The 25,333-nt window shown below is 41.3% G+C and overlaps 1 protein-coding gene across 1 annotated transcript in view; it reads right to left on the reverse strand.

The window, feature by feature from the left end:
- Window positions 1-25,333, reverse strand: part of fgd6 (FYVE, RhoGEF and PH domain containing 6) — a 143,686-nt gene that overhangs the window by 116,219 nt on the left and 2,134 nt on the right. The window contains exon 2 of the mRNA XM_072562384.1: window positions 18,625-21,037. Within this exon, the coding sequence (XP_072418485.1) occupies window positions 18,625-21,037 (2,413 nt within the window). The remainder of the gene's footprint in view (window positions 1-18,624; window positions 21,038-25,333) is intronic.

The following is a 25,333-nucleotide window of genomic DNA, read 5'->3' on the forward strand; positions in this document are numbered from 1 at the left end:
GCAACAAATAGTAGCCTTGCTGGTAAGAGCATTTTTTAAAAAAATCTAGCTTCGCCTTATCTTGTGAACCACCCGATTTTGAATACTATTATATTGTTATTAGCATTTTTATTAATTGTAATAAATGTTTGTGTTCTTTTGTTAAAAGCACATTGGCAGCCTCTCATGAATATATTCAGTGACTGGTATATTTGGAAAGAATTGGTAATAACAATGGTTAACTAAATAAAATGACTTATTGTCTAGCAAACCAAGTCTTATTCTGCCATCTGACTTATGGAGTACTGCCAAGAGCTGGGATCATAAACTTAAGACTGTTCCCACCAATTGCCAAATTCATAACTTGAGATTCAGACTTAGAAGGATTATCCTCAAAAGGATGAGAAAACATCAGAACACATCAAATGCTAGAACACAAATGACCATTTCTAAATTCACTCATGGGATGTGGGTATTGCTGGCTAGGTCAGCAATTATTACCTATTCCTAGTTACCCTTGAGAAGGTGGCAGTGAGGCACCTCTTGAACTAGTGCAGTCTATTTAGTGTTGGTACCCATAATGCCATGAAGACTTTGACTCAGTGACATTGAAGTAAGACGATTTGCAAGGATGGATGTTGAGAGTCTTGGGTTAGAATTAGGAGATGATGATGTTCCCAAATTCCTTACTGTCTTTCTCCTTTTGATAGTAGTAATTGTGGGTTTGGAAGATGAATTTGTGCAGTGAATCTTGTAGATATACGCTGATGCAACTGCACGCCAGTGGTGTTGGAGAGACTAAAGTTTGTGGTTGTTATGCCAACTAAGAAAGCTGTTCTATTTTGGATGATGTCAAGCTTTTTCAGTGTTTTTGGAGTTGCACTCATCCAAGCAAGTGCAGGTATTCCAGAACGTTGCTGACTTGTGCCTTTTAAATGCTGGGGAGGCTTTGGAGACTCGGAGTGAGTGACCACTGCAGTATTCCTAGCTGCAGACCTCTTCTTATAGCCACAATTATTATATTACTAGTCCAGTTCAGTTTCTGATCAATGGTAATCTCCTGGCTATTGATAGTGGGGAATTCAGTGAAGGCAATGCCACTGAAGGGGCAATGGTCAGATTCTCTCTGTTGAAAATGGTCCTTGCCTGGTATTTGTATGGTGCGAATGTTGCTTACCACTTGTCAGTCTAAGCCTGAATACTGTCTATATCTCATAACACTAGGGCATAGGCTGCTTTATTATCTGAGGAATTGTGAATGCTGCTGAACATTGTGCAATCATCGGTGAACATTGCCAATTCTGATTTTATGATGGAGGGAAGGTCATTGATGAAGCAGCTGAAGATGGTCATGCCAAGGACACTATCTTGAGGAATTCTTGCAGAGATGATTAACCTCCAACCACCACAATTATCTTCCTTTAACCAGGTACAACTCCAGCCAGAGAATTTAACCCAATTCCCATTTTGCTAGAACTCCTCGATGTCGCATTCAGTAAAATATAGCCTTGATGTCAAGGGCAGTCACTCTCATCTCACCTCTGGAATTCAGCTCTTTGTCCATATTTGAACCAAGGTAATAATGAAGGCAAGAGTTGAGTGGGTCCAGTAGAAACCAAACTGAGCATCTGTGAGCAGATTACTGCTCAGCAAATACTGTTTGATAGCACTGTTCATGAAACCTTCCATCACTTTACTGAGGAGATGACAATTGGCTTGGTTGGATTTGTTCTGCTTTGTGCGTACAGGACATATCTGGGAAAATTCCCACATGGACGAGTAAATGAGTTGAATTGAATTAGCCTTTATTACATGCATCCAAATGAATGCAGTGAAAAATCTATAATGTCGCTGCTTTGGCATCATTTTAGGTACAGGGTACCTAGGCACAGAATACTTATTTATGTGTTAGTTATTTGAGAGAGTTATAAATAAATGTTCCGCATAAGAATAAAGAAGTTTTCTTTTTAAAAAGCACTCAAAGTTTAGTCTTTTCACCAAGTTGGTGCCAGCCTTCAGACTGCCTGGCCAAGTCTCCAGAACATGCTGGGTTTCAAACATTGATGCCTTGTTTCCAGTCCCCAAGGACATCGCCACCCAATGCTGGCCTGGCCTCGTATCTGGGACTTACCACAAACGCCAGTCTCCTCCATTTGCCTCAGGTAAGTTATAGAGTCATAGAGATGTACAGCATGGAAACAGACCCTTCGGTCCAACCTGTCCACGCCGACCAGATATCCCAAACCAATCCAATCTAGTCCCACCTGCCAGCACCCGGCCCATATCCCTCCAAACCCTTCCTATTCATTTACCCATCCAAATGCCTATTAAATGTTGCAATTGTACCAGCCTCCGCCACTTCCTCTGGCAGCTCATTCCATACACGTACCACCCTCTGCATGAAAAAGTTGCCCCTTAGGTCTCTTTTATATCTTTCCCCTCTCACCCTAAACCTATGCCCTCTAGTTCTGGACTCCCCAATCCCAGGGAAAAGACTTTGTCTATTTATCCTCTCCATGCCCTCATAATTTTGTAACCTCTAACAGGTCACCCCTCAGCCTCTGACGCTCCAGGGAAAACAGCCACAGCCTGTTCAGCCTCTCCCTATAGATCAAATCCTCCAGCCCTAGCAACATCCTTGTAAATCTTTTCTGAACCCTTTCAAGTTTCACAACATCTTTCCGATAGGAAGGCGACCAGAACTGCTCGCAATATTCTAATAGTGGCCTAACCAATGTCCTGTACAACCACAACATGACCTCCCAACTCCTGTATCAATACTCTGACCAATAAAGGAAAGCACACCAAATGCCTTCTTCACTATCCTATCTACCTGCGACTCCACTTTCAAGGAGCTATGAACCTTCACTCCAAGGTCTCTTTGTTCAGCAACACTCCCTGGGGCCTTACCATTAAGTGTGTAAGTCCTGCTAAGATTTGCTTTCCCAAAATGCAGCACCTCACATTTATCTAAAGTAATCTTCATCTGTCACTCCTTGGCCCATTGGCCCATCTGATCGAGATCCAGTGGTACTCGGGGGTAATCATCTTTGCTGTCCACTGCACCTCCAATTTTGGTGTCATTTGCAAACTTACCATCGATATCTCTTATGTTCACATCCAAGCCATTTATACAAATGACGAAAAGCAGTGGAGCCAGCACTGATCCTTGTGGCACACCACTGGTCACAGGCCTCCAGTCTGAAAAGCAACCCTCCAACACAATCCTCTGTCTTCTGCCTTCAAGCCGGTTCCGTATCCAAATGTCTAGTTCTCCCTGTATTCCACGTGATCCAACCTTGCTAAACACTCTGCCATGAAGAACCTTATTGAATGCCTTACTGAAGTCCGTATAGATCACGTCCATTGCTCTGCCCTCATCAATCCTCTTCATTACTTCTTCAAAAAAAAACTCAATCAAGTTTGTGAGACATGATTTTCCACGCACAAAGCCATGTTAACTGCCCTTAATCAGTTCTTGCCTTTCCAAATACATGTAAATCCTGTCCCTCAGGATTCCCTCCAACAACTTGCCCACCACCGATGTTAGGCTCAACAGTCTATAATTCCCTGGCTTTTCCTTACCATCTTTCTGTGGTACCATTTCAGCCAATCTCCAGTCTTCCGGCACTTTACTTGAGACTATTGATGATTCAAATATCTCATCAAGGGGCTCAGCAATCACTTCCCTTGCTTCCCAGAGTTCAATTGATCAGATCCTGGTGATTTATCCACTTTTATGCACTTTAAGATATCCAGCACCTCCTCTTCTGTATTATGGACATTTTTCAAGCTGTCACCATCTATTTCCCCACATTTCTATATCTTCCATGTCCTATGCCATAGTAAACACTGATGCAAAATACTCATTTAGTATCTCCCCCATCTCCTGCGGTTCCCAGCTCCTGTCCCTATTCTCCCCCAATTTACCCTTTTGTTCTTAATATATTCATAAAATCCCTTTAATTCTCTTTAACCGTATTTGCCAAAGCTATCACGTGTCCCTTTTCATCCTCCTGATTTCTCTATTACATATACTCCTGATGCCTTTACACTCTAAGGATTCACTTGATCTCTGCTGTCTGTACCTGAAGAAGGGCTTATGCTTGAAACGTCGATTCTCCTGCTCCTCAGATGCTGCCTGGCCTGCTATGTTTTTCCAGCACCACATTTTTCAACTCTGGTACTCCAGCATCTGCAGTTCTCACTTTATCCTGTCTGTACCTGATGTATGCTTCTTCTTTTTCTTAACCAAAACCTCAATTTCTCTAGTCATCCAGCATCCCATACACCTACCAGCCTTTCCTTGCACCCTAACAGGAACATACTGTCTCTGGGCTCTTGTTACCTCATTTTTGAAGGCTTCCCATTTTCCAGACACACCTTCACCTGTGAACATCAGCTCCCAATCAACTTTTGAAAATTATCACCTAATACTGTGAAAATTGGATTTCCTCCAATTTAGAAACTTAACTTTTGGATCTTTGCGAGCTTTGAAAAGATTTGTGGCTCAGGTTCTGGACGTAGGTTTGCTCACTGAGCTGGGAGGTTCATTTCTAGACGTTTTGTCACCCTACTAGGTAACATCTAGTGGTAAAAACAATGACTGCAGATGCTGGAAACCAGATTCTGGATTAGTGGTGCTGGAAGAGCACAGCAGTTCAGGCAGCATCCAAGGAACAGCCAAATCGACGTTTCAGGCAAAAGCCCTTCATCAGGAATAAAGGCAGAGAGCCTGAAGCGTGGAGAGATAAGCTAGAGGAGGGTGGGGGTGGGGAGAAAGTAGCATAGAGTACAATGGGTGAGTGAGGGAGGGGATGAAGGTGATAGGTCAGGGAGGAGAGGGTGGAGTGGATAGGTGGAAAAGGAGATAGGCAGGTAGGACAAGTCATGGGGACAGTGCTGAGCCGGAAGTTTGGAACAAGGGTGAGGTGGGGGAAAATGAGGAAACTGTTGTCTGGTGGTGAGGGAGCAGCGGTGAAGGAGGCCCAGGACCTCCATGACCTCGGCAGAGTGGGAGGGGGAGTTGAAATGTTGGGCCACAGGACGGTGTGGTTGATTGGTGCGGGTGTCCTGGAGATGTTCCCTAAAGCGCTCTGCTAGGAGGCGTCCAGTCTCCCCAACGTAGAGGAGACCGCATCGGGAGCAACGGATACAATAAATGATATTAGTGGATGTGCAGGTAAAACGTTGATGGATGTGGAAGGCTCCTTGAGGGCCTTGGATAGAGGTGAGGGAGGTGGTGTGGGGGCAGGTTTTACAGTTTCTGCGGTGGCAGGGGAAGGTGCCAGGATGGGAGGGTTGGTTGTAGGGGGCGTGGACCTGACCAGGAAGTCATGGAGGGAATGGTCTTTGCAGAAGGAGAAAAGGGGTGGAGAGGGAAATATATCCCTGGTTGTGGGATCTTTTTGGAGGTGGCGGAAATGTCGGCAGATGATTTGCTTTATGCGAAGGTTGGTAGGGTGGAAGGTGAGCACCAGGGGCGTTCTGTCCTTGTTACGGTTGGAGGGGTGGGGTCTGAGGGTGGAGGTGCAGGATGTGGACGAGATGCGTTGGAGGGCATCTTTAACCACGTGGGAAGGGAAATTGCGGTCTCTAAAGAAGGAGGCCATCTGGTGTGTTCTGTGGTGGAACTGATCCTCCTGGGAGCAGATACGGCGGAGGCGGAGGAATTGGGCCTCTACAGTGGGCCTCAGACAAAACAGTGTACCTGATTCCTGCTTTCTATTTATATGTTAGGGTTTCTTTGGATTGGTGATGTTATTTCCTATGGTGATGTCATTCCCTGTTCTTTTTCTCAGGGGTTGGTAGATGGGGTCTAACTCGATGTGTTTGTTGATAGAGTTCCGGTTGGAATGCCATGCTTTCTAGGAATTCTTGTGTTTGTCTCTGTTTGGCTTGTCCTAAGATGGATGTTTTGTCCCAGTCAAAGTGGTGTCCTTCCTCATCCATATGTAAGGATACTAGTGAGAGAGGGTCATGTCGTTTTGTGGCTAGTTGGTGTTCATGTATCCTGGTGGCTAGTTTTCTGCCTGTTTGTCCAATATAGTGTTTGTTACAGCTCTTGCACGGTATTTTGTAAATGACATTAGTTTTGCTTGTTGTCTGTATAGGGTCTTTCAAGTTCATTAGCTGCTTTTTTAGTGTGTTGGTGGGTTTGTGGGCTACCATGATGCCAAGGGGTCTGAGTAGTCTGGCAGTCATTTCCAAGATGTCTGATATAGGGGAGAGTGGCTAGGGTTTCTGGACATGTTTTGTCTGCTTGTTTGGGTTTGTTGCTGAGAAATCGGCGGACTGTGTTCATTGGGTACCCTTTTCCAGCATAATTTTAACACTAATATAATTATGACTGCTGGCCAAAAGGTTCTTCCCCATTGACAATTCAGTCAGTTCCCTGCCTTATTTCCTAAGAGTAGGTAAAGTTCTGCACCTTCTCTCGTAGGTACATCCCCATATATATAAAAAAAAATCAGAAAAATTTCTTATACACAGTTGAGAAATTCTTCTCCATCAAAACCCTTAAAATTATGGTAGTTCAGTCTATGTTTGAAAGTTAAAATCCCTGACCATCAGCTTCAGGACATCACTGCAGAAGTTCCTCAGGGTAGTGTCCAAACCACAGATTTCTTCAGCTGCTCAATCAAGTATCTTCCTTTCATCATGAGGTGAGAGGTCAGACTATTTGTGTACTCCTCAGATACTAAGCAGTCAGTATTCATATGCAGCAACCTAGAAACATCCAGGCTGGACTCACAACTGTCAAATAACATGTGTCACAGAAGTGACAGGCTATGAACATTTTGAACAAGACAATCTAACCATTGTCCCTTAATGTAAACAGTATTACCATTGCTGAATCCTCTACTATTAACATCCTAAAGGGTTACCATTAACCAAGACCTGAACTAATTACAATATAAAGTCAGAGGCTGGGAATTCTGCAGCAGGTAATTTACTTCCTGTCTCCCCAATGCCTGACCATGATTTACAAGCACAAGTTAAAAGTGTGATGGGATACACTCCACTTGCCTGGGGGAGTTGCACTCCAACAACACAAGAGCACAACCCTATCCAGGACAAGGCTGCCCACTTGATTGAAACTCTATTCAGCCCATCTTCAATATTCAGCTCCAATGATGTACAGTGACAGTATATATCATCTGTAAGATACACTGTAGTAACTCACGAAGGCTTGTTTGGCATGGTCTTCCAAACTCATGTCCCGCACCTAAAAAGGCAGATGCATAGCAACATCACCAGTTGCAAGTTCCCTTCCAAGCCATACACTATTCTTGGAACAATCTCTTCCCTGTTGTTGGTTCAAAATCTTGGAATTCCTTTCCTAGCAACACTGTGGGCACACCAAGGATTGCAGCAGTTTTAAAAGACTTATCTACTAACTGCTCAAGAGTAATCAGAGTGGGCAAGAAACGGTCCACCTAGCGATTTAGGGGGCTGACAGATTCTGGTCATAGGTTGATACCCTAGGCTCTAAACAGGATCTTTCTGGAGCACTTTCTGGTGCATTACTTCACTGTTCAACATGCGGATTGCAAGGCCAAAGTTGTCATGTGCACTTGATTAGATTTGATTCCCTACAATGTGGAAACAGGCCCCTCAGCCCAACCAGTCCATGCCAACCCTCCAAAGAATAACCCACCCAGACCCTTTTCCCTCTGACTAATGCACCTAATACTAAGGGCAATTTAGCATGGCCAATTCACCGGGCTTGCACATGTTTGGACTGTGGGAGGAAACTGTAGCACCCAGAGAAAACCCACGCAGACACTGGGAGAATGTGCAAACTCCACACAGACAGCCGCCCAAGGCTGGAATCAAACCTGGTACCCTGGTGCTGTGAGGCAGCAGTTCTGACCACTGGGCCACCCCCAGTGCCGCCCCCTTGAGGACATGTCCATACTATTTCAGTGTCTAGCACACAACAGATAGTTGGTGCAAAGTCATCAACAACTAGAACTTGAAGACTTTGGTCTTTGCTTGAAGTGGTCTCAGATTGAACAGCTTTGTATCCATTAATTCTGTGATTGCAATACCAGGATCACTATCATGGAAGGCAAAGAGTCATAGAGATGTACAGCACATGGTGTTGGACTGGGGTGAATCATAGAATCCCTAGTGTGGACAAAGTTAAAAATGACACAATACCAGATTATAGTCCAACAGGTTGATGTGGAAGTACAAGCTTTTGGAGCGTGGGTCCTTCCTCAGTTAGCTAGTGAGGCAGGATCTCTCTCACTCTCTCACATACACACACACACACACACACACACACACACACACAGTGAATCTACATTTGGAGACCCCTATCCACAGATACACTTTACCCCGTTAAAAAAGCACACAATCTGTCGGCGATCAGTCCATGCAACATGCTACAAATTTCCACTTTGGAAACAGAACCAGTATGACTTAAGATTGAGACAGACAGACTCCAACCTCACACCCCTAACACAATGTCTGAGCTGAGATGTCACCCCCTTTTTTTTAAATAGTATAAAACCTCAAGTTGTCGCCTTAACCTTAACTCGAAAGAAACTCTGAGACCCACACATTAATGAATCAAAAGCTGCATCCTCATTCCAAGTGATCAAAGGCCCAAGAGCAATCCAAGTGTGTTCAATACATCGCATCAGCTGCACGACACCTTGATCTCCTACTACAGATTCTGTGCCCTATGATCCTGCTCTACTAGTGCTGCTCCTTTTGCTAGCTGGCTAGTGGGCAGGATGATAGGACACAGAATTTGTGAGGGATTTGGGGGAAAGAGAGAGAGAGAGAGAAATAAACCTGTTGGTCTATAACCTGGTGTTGTGTGATTTTTATCATCATTAAACATGGTAAAGAAAATCATCAAGATCAGTGCAAGCACCCATTAGTTGCCCCATCCTTGATTATAGACTCCAACAATTTTCCCACCATAGATGTTAGGATAACTGGTCTGTGATTCCCTGGTTTCCCTTGGTCATCCTTCTTAAAGAGCAAATTTGCAATCCAGAGATACAGTGCCTGAATCCAGGGAATGTACTCTCCTGCTTCCTTTAATACCATCAGGAAATCATCAGGTCCTCAGGATTTGTCACTTTTCAGTTCCACTAATTTCCCCATTATTGAAGATTTAGTTTGACCCTGTCCTTGATCCTCTGTTGATTTCTTTGGGACTTCTGGCAAGTTATGCTCCTTTTCTGTGAATACTGGAGCAAAATAATCATTCAGCATGTCTACGATTTCCTCATGATCATTGATGATATCTCAGTCTTAAGTGGGACAACAGTATTCTTAACCAGCTGATTTCCTTTTATATAACTCTAAAACTCTTCTTACTGACCCCTGCCCCACTAATTTAAGCCCTCCCAAGTGATAGTAGAAAACCGCCCTACAAGAATACTGCTACCCCTCGAGTGCAATCTCTCCTTTTTGTACAGGCTCCATCAGCAAGAGATCACAATGATCCAGATATCTGAAGCCCTCCCTTGCAGAGCAGTTAGGTGAATTGGCCATGTGAAATTGCCCATAGTGTCCAGGGATGTACAGGCTACGTGGCTATCTGTGGGAAATGTAGAGTAGGGAGATGGGTCTGGACGAGATGCTCTTTTCTGTCCCTTAAAAGTTTGCTTTCATAATCCTTTTTTAGCCACTCTCACAAGCTGCTTTATGGCCCTTTGCTGTCCTTGTATTTGTCATATTCTGTGGGATATGCACTGTTCTTTGCATTTTTAATTTTAATTTTATTTTAAAATCCTTTTAATTTTATGCTGTCCCTTACCTTCTTAGATGTCCATGGCTGGTTTTTTTTGTGAATTGCAGCTTGTCCTGCTCATGGGTACAAATGCTTCTGAATAGTATTAACCTTTTTTTAAATATCTACCATAGCTCCTCAGTTGTTTTAGCAGAGCTTCCCAGTTTACTGTAGACAGTCTCTGTCCCATCCCATTAAAAGTCTGCCATATTTAAATCCAAAATTCTACAATCAGATCTTTGATTATCTTTTATAAATGCAATAGGAAACTCGATCATGTTATGATCACAATTTGACAAATGCTCGTGAACAACTAAGACACTAAATAAATCAGGCTTACTGCTCATTACTGGATCCAACATTGCTTATCCCCATGTCACATCCAAGACATATCGCCATAGGAAACTAGCCCAGACACATGCTAGAAATTCACAGCCTTCCTGGGAGATGCTTGTCAGTTTATATTGAAATTAAAATTCCCTATTAATACTACTCTGCCTTTGTTACATAGTTGCCTAATTTCATAATTTATACAATCTAGCACTTCTGAGGTGCTACCAGATGACCTGTGACACTTATTGTGGTTTTCATTCCTTTATGGCTCCTCAGTTCCACCCCTCAGGTTTCCATTGGGTGTTTTCTCCCTCATTATAGAACATAGAACATAGAACATAAAATATTACACATTACAGGCTCTTCGGCCCTCAATGTTGCGCCGACCTGACATACCAATCTGAAGCCCATCTAACCTACACTATTCCATGTACGTACATATGCTTGTTCAATGACAACTTAAATGTACTTAACGTTGGCGAATCTACTACCGTTGCAGTAAAGAAACTACCTCTGACATCTGTTCTATATCTATCACCCCTCAATTTAAAGCTATGCCTCCTCATGCTCACCGTCACCATACTTTGAAAAAGGGTCTCCCTGTCCACCCTTTCTCACCCTCCGATTATCTTAAATGTCTCTATTAAGTCACCTCTCAACCTTCTTCTCTCTAACGAAAACAGCCTCAAGTCCCTCAGCCTTTCCTCGTAAGACCTTCCCTCCACACCAGGCAACATCCTAGTAAATCTCGTCTGCACCCTTTCCAAAGCTTCCACATCCTTCTTATAATATGGTGACCAGAACTGTACACAATACTCCCAAGTGCGGCCGCACCAGTGTTTTGTACAGCTGCAGCATAACCTCATGGTTCCGGAACTCAATCCCTCTGTAATAAAAGCTAAAACACTGTATGCCTTCTTAACAACCCTGTGTCAACCTTCAAGAGTCTATGCATATGGACACGGATATGCTCTACACTACCAAAAATCTTACCATTAGCCCAGTACTTTGCATTCTGGTTACTCTGGTGAATCACCTCACACTTGTCTGCATTAAACTCCATCTGCCACCTCTCAGCCCAGCTCTGCAGCTTATCTATGTCTCTCTGTAACCAACAACATCCTTCGTCACTATCCACACCACCACCAACCTTAGTGTCGTCTGCAAATTTACTAACCCACCCTTCTATGCCCTCATCCAGGTCGTTTATAAAAATGACGAACAGCAATAGACCCAACACCGACCCTTGCGCGACACCACTAGTAACTGGACTCCAGGATGAACATTTCCCATCAATCACCACCCTGTCTACTTTCAGCAAGCCAATTACTGATCCAAACTGCTGTATCTCCCACAATCCCATTCCTCCGCATTTGGTACAATAGCCTACTGTGGGGAACCTTATCGAATGCCTTGCTGAAATCCATACACACCACATTCCACCGGTTTCATCTACCTGTTTGGTCACCTTCTCAAGAACTCAATAAGGTTTGTGAGGCATGACCTACCCTTCACAAAACTGTGCTGACTATCCCTAATCAAATTATTCTTTTCTAGATGATTATAAATCCTATCTCTTATAACCTTTTCCAACACTTTACCAACAACTGAAGTAAGGCTCACTGGTCTATAATTACCAAGGTTGTCTCTACTCCCCTTCTTGAACAGGGGAACCACATTTGCTATCCTCCAGTCGTCTGGCACTATTCCTGTAGACAATGACGATTTAAAGATCAATGCCAAAGGCTCGACAATCTCCTCCCTGGCTTCCCAGAGGATCAGAGGATAAATCCAATCCGGTCCAGGGGACTTATCTATTTTCACACTCTGCAAGATTTCTAATACCTCTTCCTTGTGAACCTCAATCCCACCTAGTCTAGTAGCCTGTATCTCAGTATTCTCGACAACACTGTCGTTTTCTAGAGTGAATACTGTCGAAAAATATTCATTTAGCGCTTCCCCTATCTCTTCTGACTCCACACACAACTTCCCACCACTATCCTTGATTGACCCTAATCTTACTCTCATCATTCTTTTATTCCTTTAATACCTACAGAAAGCCTTTGGGTTCACCCTGATCCTATCCACCAATAACTTCTCATGTCTCCTCCTGGCTCTTCTGAGCTCTCTCTTTAGGTCTTTCCTGGCCACCTTGTAACCCTCCAGCGCCCTGAGCCTTCTTCTTCCTCTTGACCACAGATTCCACTTCCTTCGTAAACCACGGCTCCCGCGCTCTACAGCTTCCTCCCTGCCTGACAGGTACATACTTATCTAGGACACACAGGAGCTTTTCCTTGAATAAGCTCCACATTTCTAATGTGCCCATCCCCTGCAGTTTCCTTCCCCATCCTATTCTTCCTAAATCTTGCCTAATCACATCGTAATTTCCATTCCCCCAGCTGTAACTCTTGCCCAGTGGTATACACCTATCCCCTTCTATCACTAAAGTAAACATAACAGAATTGTGATCGCTATCACCAAAGTGCTCACTTACTTCCAAGTCTAACACCTGGCCGGTCTCATTACCGAGTACCAAATCTAATGTGGCTTCGCCCCTTGTTGGCCTGTCTACATACTGTGTCAGGAAGCTCTCCTGCACACACTGGACAAAAACTGACCCATCTATAGTACTCGTACTATAGTGTTCCTATTCAATATTTGCAAAGTTGAAGTCCCCCATGACAACTACCCTGTCTCTCTCACTCCTATCGAGAATCATCTTTGCTATCCTTTCCTCTACATCTCTGGAACTATTCAGAGGCCTATAGAAAACTCCCAACAGGGTGATCTCTCCTTTCCTGTTTCTAACCTCAGCCCATACTATCTCAGTTGGCGAGCCCCCAAACATCCTTTCTGCAACTGTAACACTGTCCTTGACCAACAATGCCACACCTCCCCCTCTTTTACCATCTTCTCTGTTCTTACTGAAACATCTAAATCCTGGAACCTGCAACAACCATTCCTGTCCTTGCTCTATCCATGTCTCCGAATTGGCCACAACATTGAAGTCCCAGGTACCAACCCATGCTGCACGTTTACCCACCTTATTCCGGATGCTCCTGGCGTTGAAGTAGACACACTTCAAACCAATTTCTTGCTTGCCGGTGCCATCTTGCGTCCCTGAAACTTGATTTCGGACCTCCCTACTCTCAACCTTTTCTACACTGAAACTACAATTTTGGTTCCCATCCCCCTGCTGGATTAGTTTAAACCCACCCCAATAGCCTTAGCGAATTTCACCCCCCCCCCACCCCAAGGATATTGGTACCCCTCGCCACTGATTATGTTACCTAGCCAGGTAACAAAACGTCTGGATTTCAAACCTACAGCTCAGCGAGCAAACCTGCACCCTAAACCTCAACCTGAGCTACAAACCTTCACAAACTTTGCAGTAGCAAACCTCCAACAAGGATACTGATGCCCCTCCAGTGCAACCCCTCCTTTTTGTCCAGGTTCCATTTGCAAGAGATACCAATGATCCAGATATCTGAATCCCTCCCTAGTACAGCAGTTCGGTGGATTGGCCATGCTAAATTGCCCACAGTGTCCAGGGATATGCAGGCTAGGTGGTTAATCATGGGAAATATAGAGTCGGGAGATGGATCTAGGTGAGCTGCTCTTCAGAGGATCAGTGTTGACGAGTTGAGCCAGATGGCCCGTTTCCGCACTATTGGGCTTCTATGAAAAGATTCTCTCTTGAGCAACATATTCAGCTGTACTATCTTCCTTTTTCTGGCCTTACTTGCATATGGTACAGGGTGGAATCCTTGGATTACAACCCTTGAGGTCTTGCTTTTTAATTCTCTTTGTAACAATGTAGGGCATTCATCAAGACAGCAGTTAATGGTGACCTGTGACAGCCTGTTGACTGCTTTTTCACTGAAAGATTGAAGTTAGTTGAGGAGGTGGTTAAACAGCTCTGCTTATATTCTTCGAATTTGTAATGCCCTATCTAAACCCAGGATCGCTGATGAATCAGTTGATTGAGGCTCTTCAAGCACTGTAGAATTTCTTGCAGTCTCTATGATCTACTTGATTCAAATTTACCTGCTTTCTGACTTGGAAAGTGTCTTGTACCTCCGAATTTATCATGGACAGTCCTACAGCTGTTTTGGAAGGTATTGTGCTTGAATTGTGATGATCTGTCATTAAGGTAATTAGGTCAAAATCCTGGAACTCCTTTCTTAACAACACCATGGGTTTATCTACAATCAACAATTGCAGCAATTCAAGATTCACAACCAACTTCCATAATGTAAACCCTGCAGATGCCGTGTTTCTCTGCTAGCAATTGCTGGATTACCTCATTCTTTTCATCAACTGCTAAGAAAAGCTAGGTCAAGCCAAGCTTTAGTACAGAGGAGTACATAATACACCTGAGGTTTCACAGTCATCCTTGATATACTAAGTGCTCACTTGCACTGTACATAGGCAACGCTCAAGGTTCTCAAGGAGATTCCTTCATGACTACCCTTTTGAGCCTCAAATACTGAGATGTCTCCAGATCATTGTGCTGGGGGTGAGATACTGCTAAGCTTTGAAATTATATGGCAATGGTTCTCCAACAGCCACATAGCTTTCATCTCACACACTCTGCTTATCCCTGTCTTATAATCAGACAATTAGATATCAACTCATAGGACAGAGCGCATCCAAGATGACATGTTGCTATTAGGAAGACAGAAAACTGCTGGTGGTTAAGGGCTCATATTGAGCATTCAAGAGGAGACTATTGCTGTTCCAGCTGCTAACCCAGTTATTTTTCCTTTTCCCATGTCTGGTCTATACCAACTCATACACTGAAGTCAACAGGAGTGATTAGCTTGACAGACTTGTTAGGACAGTAGAAATTACAAGGGGACCGACTAGATTCCAAAACCACAGGCTATCAATTAGGTAACAGCCAGGTGAAAGAATGAGAATCTTATGATATTCTTCACATTGAATATTTCAGCTAAATAAAATTATTTTAATTACCTATGAATCTCTCTCAGCCTTAAATATGCACAAGGAGTCTACCCCCACAGCTCTCTTTGGCAAAGTGTTCTAAGCCCTCTCAATCCTCAGAAGAAATGTATGGCTTGAAGCACACAAATCAGGCTATAAATAAATATGGCAGTCGTTGTATACATAACCTGTTACAAGACCTTACTTTCTTTTTGGTCATATTGGCTGTTGAACAATAGGACACCAGCAGTCCTCTCAAAAATAGTGCCAAAGGAACAGTCTGATGTTACTTTTAACATACAATGCTCTTTTGAAACCACACTAATCTAGCATAGATTAAATTCCATGCATAGCAGTGGATAATAAGCAAGGAGATAAATGGACTTGTTAATTTGCCCTTAATAATGTTTGTCAGATTACAGTTGCTGGGTGAAATTAATAAACTTGGGCATATAAAATGGCAAAATTATATTGTTGAAATTTGTACATGATAAAGTGTTGAATATTTGTACATTCATGCATTTTGTTGGTCCAGCTGAAACATGGTGACAGTGTTTTGTATTTTGATTTACCTTAACTGAAAATAACTGGGCTCAAAGCAATAATAATATCAATTAAACAATACAAAAGAAAAATGAGGAGATTGCATCTCACTAAATACCTTAAGGTACTTCAAAACATATAATTACTCTGAGGTGCTGAGACTTGTTACATTGACAAATAACAGCAGCCATTTGGGCACAGTTAAATCATACACTGCAATTTTCTTTCCTCACCTGTGCTGCTAGCTTAGATATGGAAGTACAATCTGAAGTGTCCTGATGCCAGAAGTGCTAACATCAATGCAAGCTAACACATGCTTAAATACACTAAAACATGTTTACCATAAAATGTTATTCACAGAATTATCAAATAGTAAAGAACCAAAGGATACCTATTTAAAGACAAAAAAAAACTGCAGATGCTGGAATTCAAAGTAGACAAACAGGAGGCTGGAAGAACGCAGTACGCCAGACAGCGTCAAGAGATGGAGAAGTCAATGTAACAAACAGGAGGCTGAAGAAGAGTCATACCCGAAACGCTGACTTCTCCACCTTCTGATGCTGCCTGGCTTGCTGTGTTTTTCCAGCCTCCTGGTTGTCTGTCTCCAAAGGAGACTTATTAGCTTGTTGTGTCTGTGTCAGATCTTTAAAAAGGGCAATCTAAATAGCACAACTTACCTGATTTTTTTTTCTCCATAATTCCTTTTTATAAGTTACTATTCTGTTCAGGCACAGCATCATGTAACTTGTTGCATGAAAAAAATCTAATCTCCTCTGAGCTTTTGCCAATTCTTTTTAACCAATCCCCTCTCTTTATGAATCCATTTGCTAAGTAATTACCAAATCACTATTATTTTGGAAATCTCCCCTGAATCTTCTAGATGTGAGAAAAGACCCGAATAGTCAAACAAATATGAAAGACAAGAACCAGGAAAATCAGGGTCTTCAATTAGATTATGAAAAAGCATCACTTCTCTCTCAACTGATGGTAAAAGGAAGGGAATGGGAGAGAAAAAAAAATGTCTATTTTACAGCAATCTTGGGCAAGATCTCATCAACCAGAATGATTAGCACAATACCCATTCAATCCCACCATTCTCCTCCCACCTTCCCCCCCGCCCTCTACCAATCCACCTCCCATACATCCCAATGTTTGTCCCTACAATTCTTCTGGAGTCCTTCCTTATAAGCAGTAGAAAACCCAGTCCTGCCATGTCCATTTACTTCAGAGGCCACCAATCACTGAATGAAGAAATAGTTCTGTGTTGAAGCTGAGCCATTCGCTTAAATTTGCAGCTCCTCATGGCGTGTCATGTTTTAAGGCACTTGTTATAATGCGGAGGTTGACCCCCCCCCCCTCTGAGAATTAAAAAAAACAACCAAAGAAGAGCACCTCACCCCATAATCTGTAAAAGGAGTGTGAAAAGTGGTATAACCTGCCTTTCAACATTTCTAGTGTTTAAACAAATAAATCCCTGACATTCACTTTAAAATCAACAAGTAACAATTTATTTATCCAGCTCTTCTAACAGTGACTACTATTACAAAATAAAGCAAGATTCTAATGGTGTGCTGTTCCAATAAATACAAGTCCCACTCTTATTAGAAAAAAGAATTTAGTCTCTCGAAATTCTAGCAAGGTCTTCTGGAATGTTCTGTTCCTTCTCCGTTGATTCTTCTCTCAAGAAAATTAAATAGTTGTATTGTTGGTACCATTGTTATTTAGATGGTGCTTTCTCTAAGACAGAGGAGGCTTTGAGAGCCAGCGATTATCTCGAGAACTAATGGTCATTAGCTCTGGCGGATGGCAGCTAGCACAGGGATCTATGTTCAATTGCCCCCTTCTTTTAATACCCGTGATGACTTATTAATATTTCTTACAATACGACTGGTCCTTTATCAAAACCATAAGACTTAAGTTTAATAGATTATGTAATCTAAGTGCCTGGTTCAAATTGATTGGTTAAATTTAAAAACCTGATGTCTTGGTAAAGACTGCTACTTGGCCTGGTAACTGTACAACCTTTTGATACAAATGTTTCAATTCAAGTGCTCTCTGTGTACTTGCAAACATTCAAACTGCTGCTCACAGACATCCATTTTAAACCCCTCAGCACAGAAAAAGCACATGATCTTTTAAAAGGAACCACATAATGCTTTACCCCTAGCACTTTACAAACACCAAATTCTAACTTTCTACCTCCCAATCTACAAGTACTCTACCCACCTTTGCAACACGCTATCAGTTCCATGTCTAAATGGGCTTCCTTCACATCTGCTTCACTGCAGTTATGTTATCTGTTGTTATTGCCACAAAAATGATACCAAATCAGGATATGATTGAACACTGACCAAAGCAAACTAAATGGAATCTATTTATTTTATGTTTGTTATACATTATATATAGTGAATTGCAAAGTTTAAGCTTTATTCAGAATAGGTCATTATTAGAAAACTTAGTAGAACTCTGTAGTTATGAAGCTGTTAATTGACCAGGTCAACTATTTACGCTGTGACTTGCGTAAAATGTAACATTCAGAGAGTTCGTATTATAAGTCAAATTGGGTTCAAGATTATTTCAACATTACATAGTATCTGTTTAAACAAATTGAAATTGAAAGGATCCTGCATTACTTTAAAGTGAGACATCAGCTTAGAATTTAATGGTCTACACCTTAAGGCAGCAAAAATGAAGGGCTTATTCATGTAGCTTTGTGGTTGAAAAATCAACAGAATATGATCAGGATGGAAGTACTTTTCTTCTCTGCCCTTTATAAGCAAATCTACTATAAATAGAAGTGTCAGTTTTCAATTGAAATTTGGCAAGAACAATCAATTTTAAGATAATCAGAAGCAAAATATTCCAGATGTTGGAAATTATAGACAAAAACAAAAAAATGCACGAAAAACTCACCTGGTCTGACAAAAAGGATTAATGTTTCAGGTCTGTTCATCAGGGTTCTCTAACGAAAGATCCAGTTCCAAACAATTTCAGAAAATCAGATTCTCCTATACAACTAGGAAGCTTCATACACACATCTAACATACTAACATTCTCATAATTACCTGATACACTGGCTCTTCTGAGTTGCAGCATATTTTTGATAGCAGGTTGATACTGCATAGGGTTGTATTTCATAAAAACTACTGTCACAGTCTTCAACACTGGAAGAACTTTTCCAGTCAAAATTGCCACTGATGTTTTCATATTCAGGAGTAACAGACTGTTGTTCAGTCAAATGCACTTTAAAATTCTGTGCCCATTCTTTGTGGCATTGAACATGAGATTCCTGTTGAACAGGAGCATTAGTTGGAAAATCAGAGGGTCTTTTAAGTATTTGCCCTTTCTTTGTGGGATAGCAGGAATCCACAGAGTGTGCTTTCACAGGCTTAATCTCTCGATCACCTGTCATGGACCCTGAAAGGTAGAGATTATTGTCCTTATTTTCCATAGAAAGAAATCCATCTGGTGTGCTGTCTAGTGAATAGCTGCCTTTTGTCAAAAATTTTGGAAAGTCAGTTTTCATTTTAGCAGAGAGTTTTATACCAAGAATTCGTTTAAATGAATTTTTCTTTGTAGGCGCTTTTAGTGACTTTTCCAGCTTTTCAGAATCAGCAGATGACAAAGACTTAGCTCTTGGCTTTGATATAACGACTTCACTATTTGGTGAAGTACTTGTTAGTGTTACAGTGCCAGGATTCCCCAGAAAAGGCAAAATAGGATGTGGCAGTTTCCATACAGGTTTCTCATTCAGATGAATTGCTTTGTGTTCACTACTAGATGTTTTAGTTTCTCTGGTGGATAAACTGCCAATTCCCTCTTCTGAATCATTTTCTATTGAACCACTTGCACTTTTCTCATTGCTTACTGACAGATCCTTTTTAACTATAACAGATGAAGGCATGCTGTGACGCTGTGGTTTTTCTGGGATAATCTTTGGAGAGATGTCTGACTTTGTGGACATTGCTTCGTTGCTCAGCACTCTATCAAAATTTGAACCAGTATCATTACTTGATACAGGCACTTTTGGAGCATATGACAAACTGAGGTATTTGGGCAAACTCATAGAGAGCGAGCTACTTCTAATAAAACTGCTTTTGCTGTCTGCTGGCAATGTTCTGTTGCCACTTTCTAAATCTTTCTTTATTTGTTCTATTTTACTTTTATTTTGCAAGTCTGAAGAGATTTTAACTTTAGTGACGCAGTCCAGAACAGGCTTTTTGGAGTGTAAAACACTTTGATTACAAGAATCTTTTGAGTGACCAAGTTCAGCAATCTTATCCTGTAATGATGCACTGTTCATCTTGACAGTCTGATATGAACTTTCATTCTTACTCATAAAAGCACTTCCAGCATCCAAGGAAACAACTGATTTCTTCAAATCTACAGCAGTTCCATCTGGAGTCTTGAAGCAAAGATTGTTGCCTATCTCATTAGGACACATTGCATCTTCCATACAGTTGTCTATACAATTCTGCCTGATGAGACCAACTAGATGCACTTTTTTTGGCTTTGGCATAGGAATTGGTTTGATGCAAGGCACTGAAGCGAATGTTGAAGTGGTAATTGAAGAATTATCCTGAAAAGTCAACTTCTCCTTTTCTGCAACCATAAATAGAACCTTTGACTGGTTGTCATGCACACTTTCTTTGAGATCAGTACCAGAGGAGTGACAATTTTTTCCATTTTTCATTTCGTTTTCTGATTGTTCAGCAACATTTTTAACTTCATAATTTTTATTCCCAATAACAAATGGCTCCCCTGTATTTCTTTTGGAACTTCTTATATTTTGGCAAGTTTGGTCAGTATTGAACACTTCAGTTTGCCCATTGCTACTACTGTGCAATTTGATATCTGCATCACCAAGTGCATCTTTTTGTTTTGGAAGATAATTGTTTGGTGATACAACCTGAGTTAGCACATCTTTAAATTTCTGCTCTGGGAAACTAGTTTTACTCATTATCTGATACTTGTTAACTTTTTTGCTGTTCTGAGTCTCTGGTCTGTGCCATACTCTAGAGGAATAATTTGCTTGGTTGTATTTTTTGCTCTTTTCGAAAGGTTCCAATTTGGACAAGTGGTCAATGACAAGTTGTGTTTTATCTGTATATTCACCATTTATATATTTATGCTCATATTCAGTTTTACATGAGTAATTTGCTATGACACAATGATGGATCAATTCACAGTCTCCCTTTTGCATTCCATCACCTTGGCAAGTTGAACACTTGACATTTTCACTCAATTCTTGCTTAGTTTTCTCTGAACATTTATTAATTTGCAGTGGTGTTGGTTTGACTTCAGCCACAGGTGTAACTTTTGGCAATATTGGTTTTGGTGCTAATGCTGGCTTTGGCCCCTTATGTGTTGAGAATGGTTCTGATATGAGGATGTCTGGCTTTGGCGCCACTGGAGGAGGAGGTGGCTTCTTTCCCAAAGTAATTCGGGGTTTAGGGGCCACTGGTGGCTTCTTAATTCCTACAGGAAAAAGATACACAGAAAAATTGTGTTTCATTAGCTTTGATGAGACAAGCGCTCATTTGGAAGAGCATATTTTGTACAAAAATTGACTAACATGTGGACTAAGCTACAGCACAAATGTATAGAATACTTAAACAATTACAGTAACTTTCAATGTAACTTTAAAACATTAGTACTATTTTCAGATAAGAGGACAGCGGATAAGAGCAAGAACCAGTGTGGATGAACTGCCAATGGGAGCACAACTGAACAATTTCAAAGAAGTGAGCGGAAGAATAAATGCAAGCAGATGAAATAGAGAGAGAAGAAATATGGACAAGATAGAATGAAGGCAAAGGATGAAAAATAGATCTGGAATGCAAGATGACTCAAGACAGATGTGTTACTGAAATAGAGAGAATACACAGAGACACACTGAAGACAGACAGTAAATGAGTAGATATGGAAACAAGGATATTCAAATAAAAGCACTCAGTGCATGCAGGAGAGCGTGCAGGAGACTGGAGAATTATGGTGAGGGGTCAGGAAAAGGAAATTCAGTTGATAAAGGGAGGGCAAGGGAGCAAGGTTTTAAAAGGACATGAGCTACTTGGAAGTGTTAGGCATAAAATTAAATGGACCATATAGAACAACTCTGTAAATCACCTGATTTGGCCTTTGTTAGAAGACAGAGACAAAAAAGAACTGCAAATGCTAGAATCCAAGGTAGACAAGCAGGAGGCTGGAAGAACACAGCAAGCCAGGCAGCATCATGAGGTGGAGAAGCCAACATTTCGGGTGTAATTCTTCCTTCAACTCAAAACGCAGACTTCTCCACCCCCTGGTGCTGCCTGGCTTGCTGTGTTCTTCCAGCCTCCTGGTGTCTATTTTCATTAGAGAACCAGATAATTGTAGGAACCTAACTAAGGAGGATATAAATGACTTAGAAATGGTACAGATGATGCTTACAAGAACATGACCAGAGATGAGAAAGATTCCAATAATGAAGAGATGTTTGAAAAGTTAGGTCTGCTTTCAAGAGGTCTTGACAGAGTAGAAAGAGAAATCTGATGATTTAGCAAAAAAACAGATTTAACATGAAATCATTGGCAGAAGATTTATACACTGCTTAGCACTGCTGCCTCACAGTGCCAGGGACTCAGCTTCAATCCCAGCCTCGAGTAACTGTCTATGTGGAGTTTGCACATTGTCCCCGTGTCTGTTTGGGTTTCTTCCAGGTGCTCCAGTTTCCTCCCACAATCCAAAGATGCACAGGTTAGGTGAACTGGCCATGCTAAAATTGCCCATAGTGTTCAGGGATGTCTAGGTTAGGTGCATTATTTAGGTGTAAATGTAGAGTAACAGGGTAGGGGAATGGGTCTGGGTAGGTTACTCTTTGGAAGGTCGGTATGAACCTGTGGGGTAGAATGGCCTGTTTCCATACTGTAGAGATTCTATGAAATATTTTAACTTTTCTGTTGGTATTTTGAAGGTTTGTCAGGAATAGGTGGTGGAAGCTGATTCTATAAATAAAAGGTAGCTGGACAACCAGTTGAAAATGAGAAGTTGATAGGTTACAGCCCAATACATGGGGTTAAGATAGACCAGAATGGAGGAATGAAATAACTACTTCTGTGATAAAAGTATCTATGACTCTGTGATTGATACATGCAAAAGATAGGGAGAGGACAGAGAAACTAGAACTAGAGAGCATACAAAGCAAGCACACAGGCGTGAGATAGCACAATTATGGACTTCAGAAAGAGGAGACATCAGCACGAGACAGAATGATCAAGATGAGACCACTTAGCGATAGTGGATTGACTTCAGTATTTAAATCCTTGACATTCAGAATATGAATTAAATACTTGCAAACATTCTATTGCCCACCAGTGTTGAAGGAGCTTGTAGTAGTAGCATCTTTCTGATCCACAAGTGGCCATGTTATAACAAGAATTGAAGCATACAATAACACTGCATTTTATCTGTTGTCAGCTGCCAATAAAATGGGCCATGAACATGGAACTTCAGTTGCACTTATGTAGCAATCTAAAAACATCGTAGGATACAGGAACTTACACAGCAGCCAAAACTATTCACCATAGCAACAACTCCGGGAAGAGAAAGTAAGAGTAAAGCAGATGTTTAACAGGTGTGTAGGTGAAAATAAAATGCTTAGTATTTACAAATATGGTTGATTTTGCAATGTAAGCAGAGATTGGAACTGCAAATTCCAATTTACCAACTGCAAATTAAGCTAAAACTGGGTTTCCCTATGGAAAGAAAATATTGCCATTTAAGATTTTACACTGAACTTTTAAACCTTTAGATATTGTAATTTGGAGGTGCTGGTGTTTGTTGGGGGTGTACAAAGTTAAAAATCACACATCATTATGTCATAGTCCAGCAGGTTTATTTGGAAGCACTAGCTTTTAGAGTGCTGCTCTTTCATCAGGTGGTCCACAACTACCTAACGGAGGGGCAGCGCTACGAAAGCTAGTGCTTCCAATTAAACCTGTTGGACTATAACTTGGTGTTGTGTGATTTTTATAGCATTGGAGACAAATTTGCATTTCAGATCTCTCAGTATTAAGGAGAGGACAATGTGCAATTCTCATTTAAATTTCATCTGGATTATCATTGTCCTTTTATTTCTAACCCCTTTTTGGGTTAAATTTAACTTTCCTCAAACTATCATTCAGATGAGATGTGACCAATGATTAATATACCAAGAGTATAACCTTATACTCCCACAAAGAGCTAGCTTCAAAAAAATGTGTTATCTCGACCACTTTCAATCACTGCGTTCCAAAATGTTAACATTTTACACTGTTCATTGATATTCCTCAAAAATGTTGAAGAATTTTATTTTAAAAAGTTAGCAGAATTACAGCTAACAAAACATTACCGCCTATGTAAACATTTAGAGTTGTACACCACAGCCTAGCTAGATATCCTAAACTCAAAGATCCTTCAACAGCACCCTCCAAACCCATGACCATTTCCATCTAGAAAGACAAAGGCATCAGATATTTGGGAATACTACCACTTTTCAAGTTCCCCTCCAAGCCTCTCATCACCCTGTCTTAGAAATATACTGATGTGAAGGTGCCAGTGTTGAACAAAGTTAAAAATCACACAACACCAGGTTATAGTCCAACAGGTTTATTTCTCCTTCATGAAGGTGCAGCTAGGACTTCCAAATAAACCTGTTGAAATATATTGCATTTCTTCACTTACGCTGGGTTAAAATCCTGAAATTCCCTCCTTAATGGCATTGTGGGTCAACCCACAGCAGATGGACTGCAGTGATTCAAGAAGACAGCTCATCACCACCTTCTCAAAGGCAACTAGGGGCGAGCAACAAATGCTGGCTGACCAGTGAGTCTACATCCCACAAATGAGTAAAAAACTGAAACTCCACCATCTTCTTTGCAAGTTTGACTACCTTCATCAGATAAATTGTAAACCAAATAAATGTAGGGTTGACAAACGGAATATATAATGGTTGCAACTAAAATGAGAACCCATGCTGGAACTGCAGAATATGCCAATCAACATGTAATATTCTGATGAAGGATCTCATCTGAAAGACGAACTAACTGCTAGAAATTGATGCATTTCTAGCATTTTCTACTTTTAATTGAAGTTATGCTGTTGATGTAAGAGAAAGGAATTTACACAAATGTAATTCCAACTATTTATTAAAAGATCTAGGGAACACAAATTGAACATTAGTAAATAACAGTCGGTAGAGAAACAGCTAGAACCCTTGTTTGCGAAGGGTGGCAGATGGTGCAAAAAGTTACTAGAAGCAGTCTCTGAAGCAGAATACATAGTTAGGCTCCAAGGCCAATTCAGAGAGAAAATACCGTAACTAAGAGAAAAAGTGAGAACATAGGAAAATGGGTTTGTTCTGTTGCATTCCTAGAAAGCCATGCAGATAGGTTTAACTTCAAATTAATTAACAGGAATACTCTCTGCTTCCTACAGAAAAACTTAATCTGCTGGCACTTTGTTACCTGTTGTACGAAATGAATTTTTTTCAAAAAGTATAACTTATTTGCATCCTTCTCCTTCCTTTGGATATGCTAAATGATTCAGTGGGTGCTGGTCTTTCTTGCAGCTTGTCCAGGTGATAATTCTACACATATGGCAATATATGAACTCAGTCTGTCCATACACTTCCAGGCAAGAGTTGCGGAATACAAACCACAAGGGGAAACAGCAGCCCCCCAATTTTCCATTCAATTACCCAGTGCAAAATTGAACAGTCACAGTTCTTTCACTGACCCAGCTAAATTAGAAGTAATC

This window comes from Chiloscyllium punctatum, chromosome 44 (genome assembly GCF_047496795.1).
Source record: "Chiloscyllium punctatum isolate Juve2018m chromosome 44, sChiPun1.3, whole genome shotgun sequence".
Classification (NCBI taxonomy): Eukaryota; Metazoa; Chordata; class Chondrichthyes; order Orectolobiformes; family Hemiscylliidae; genus Chiloscyllium; species Chiloscyllium punctatum.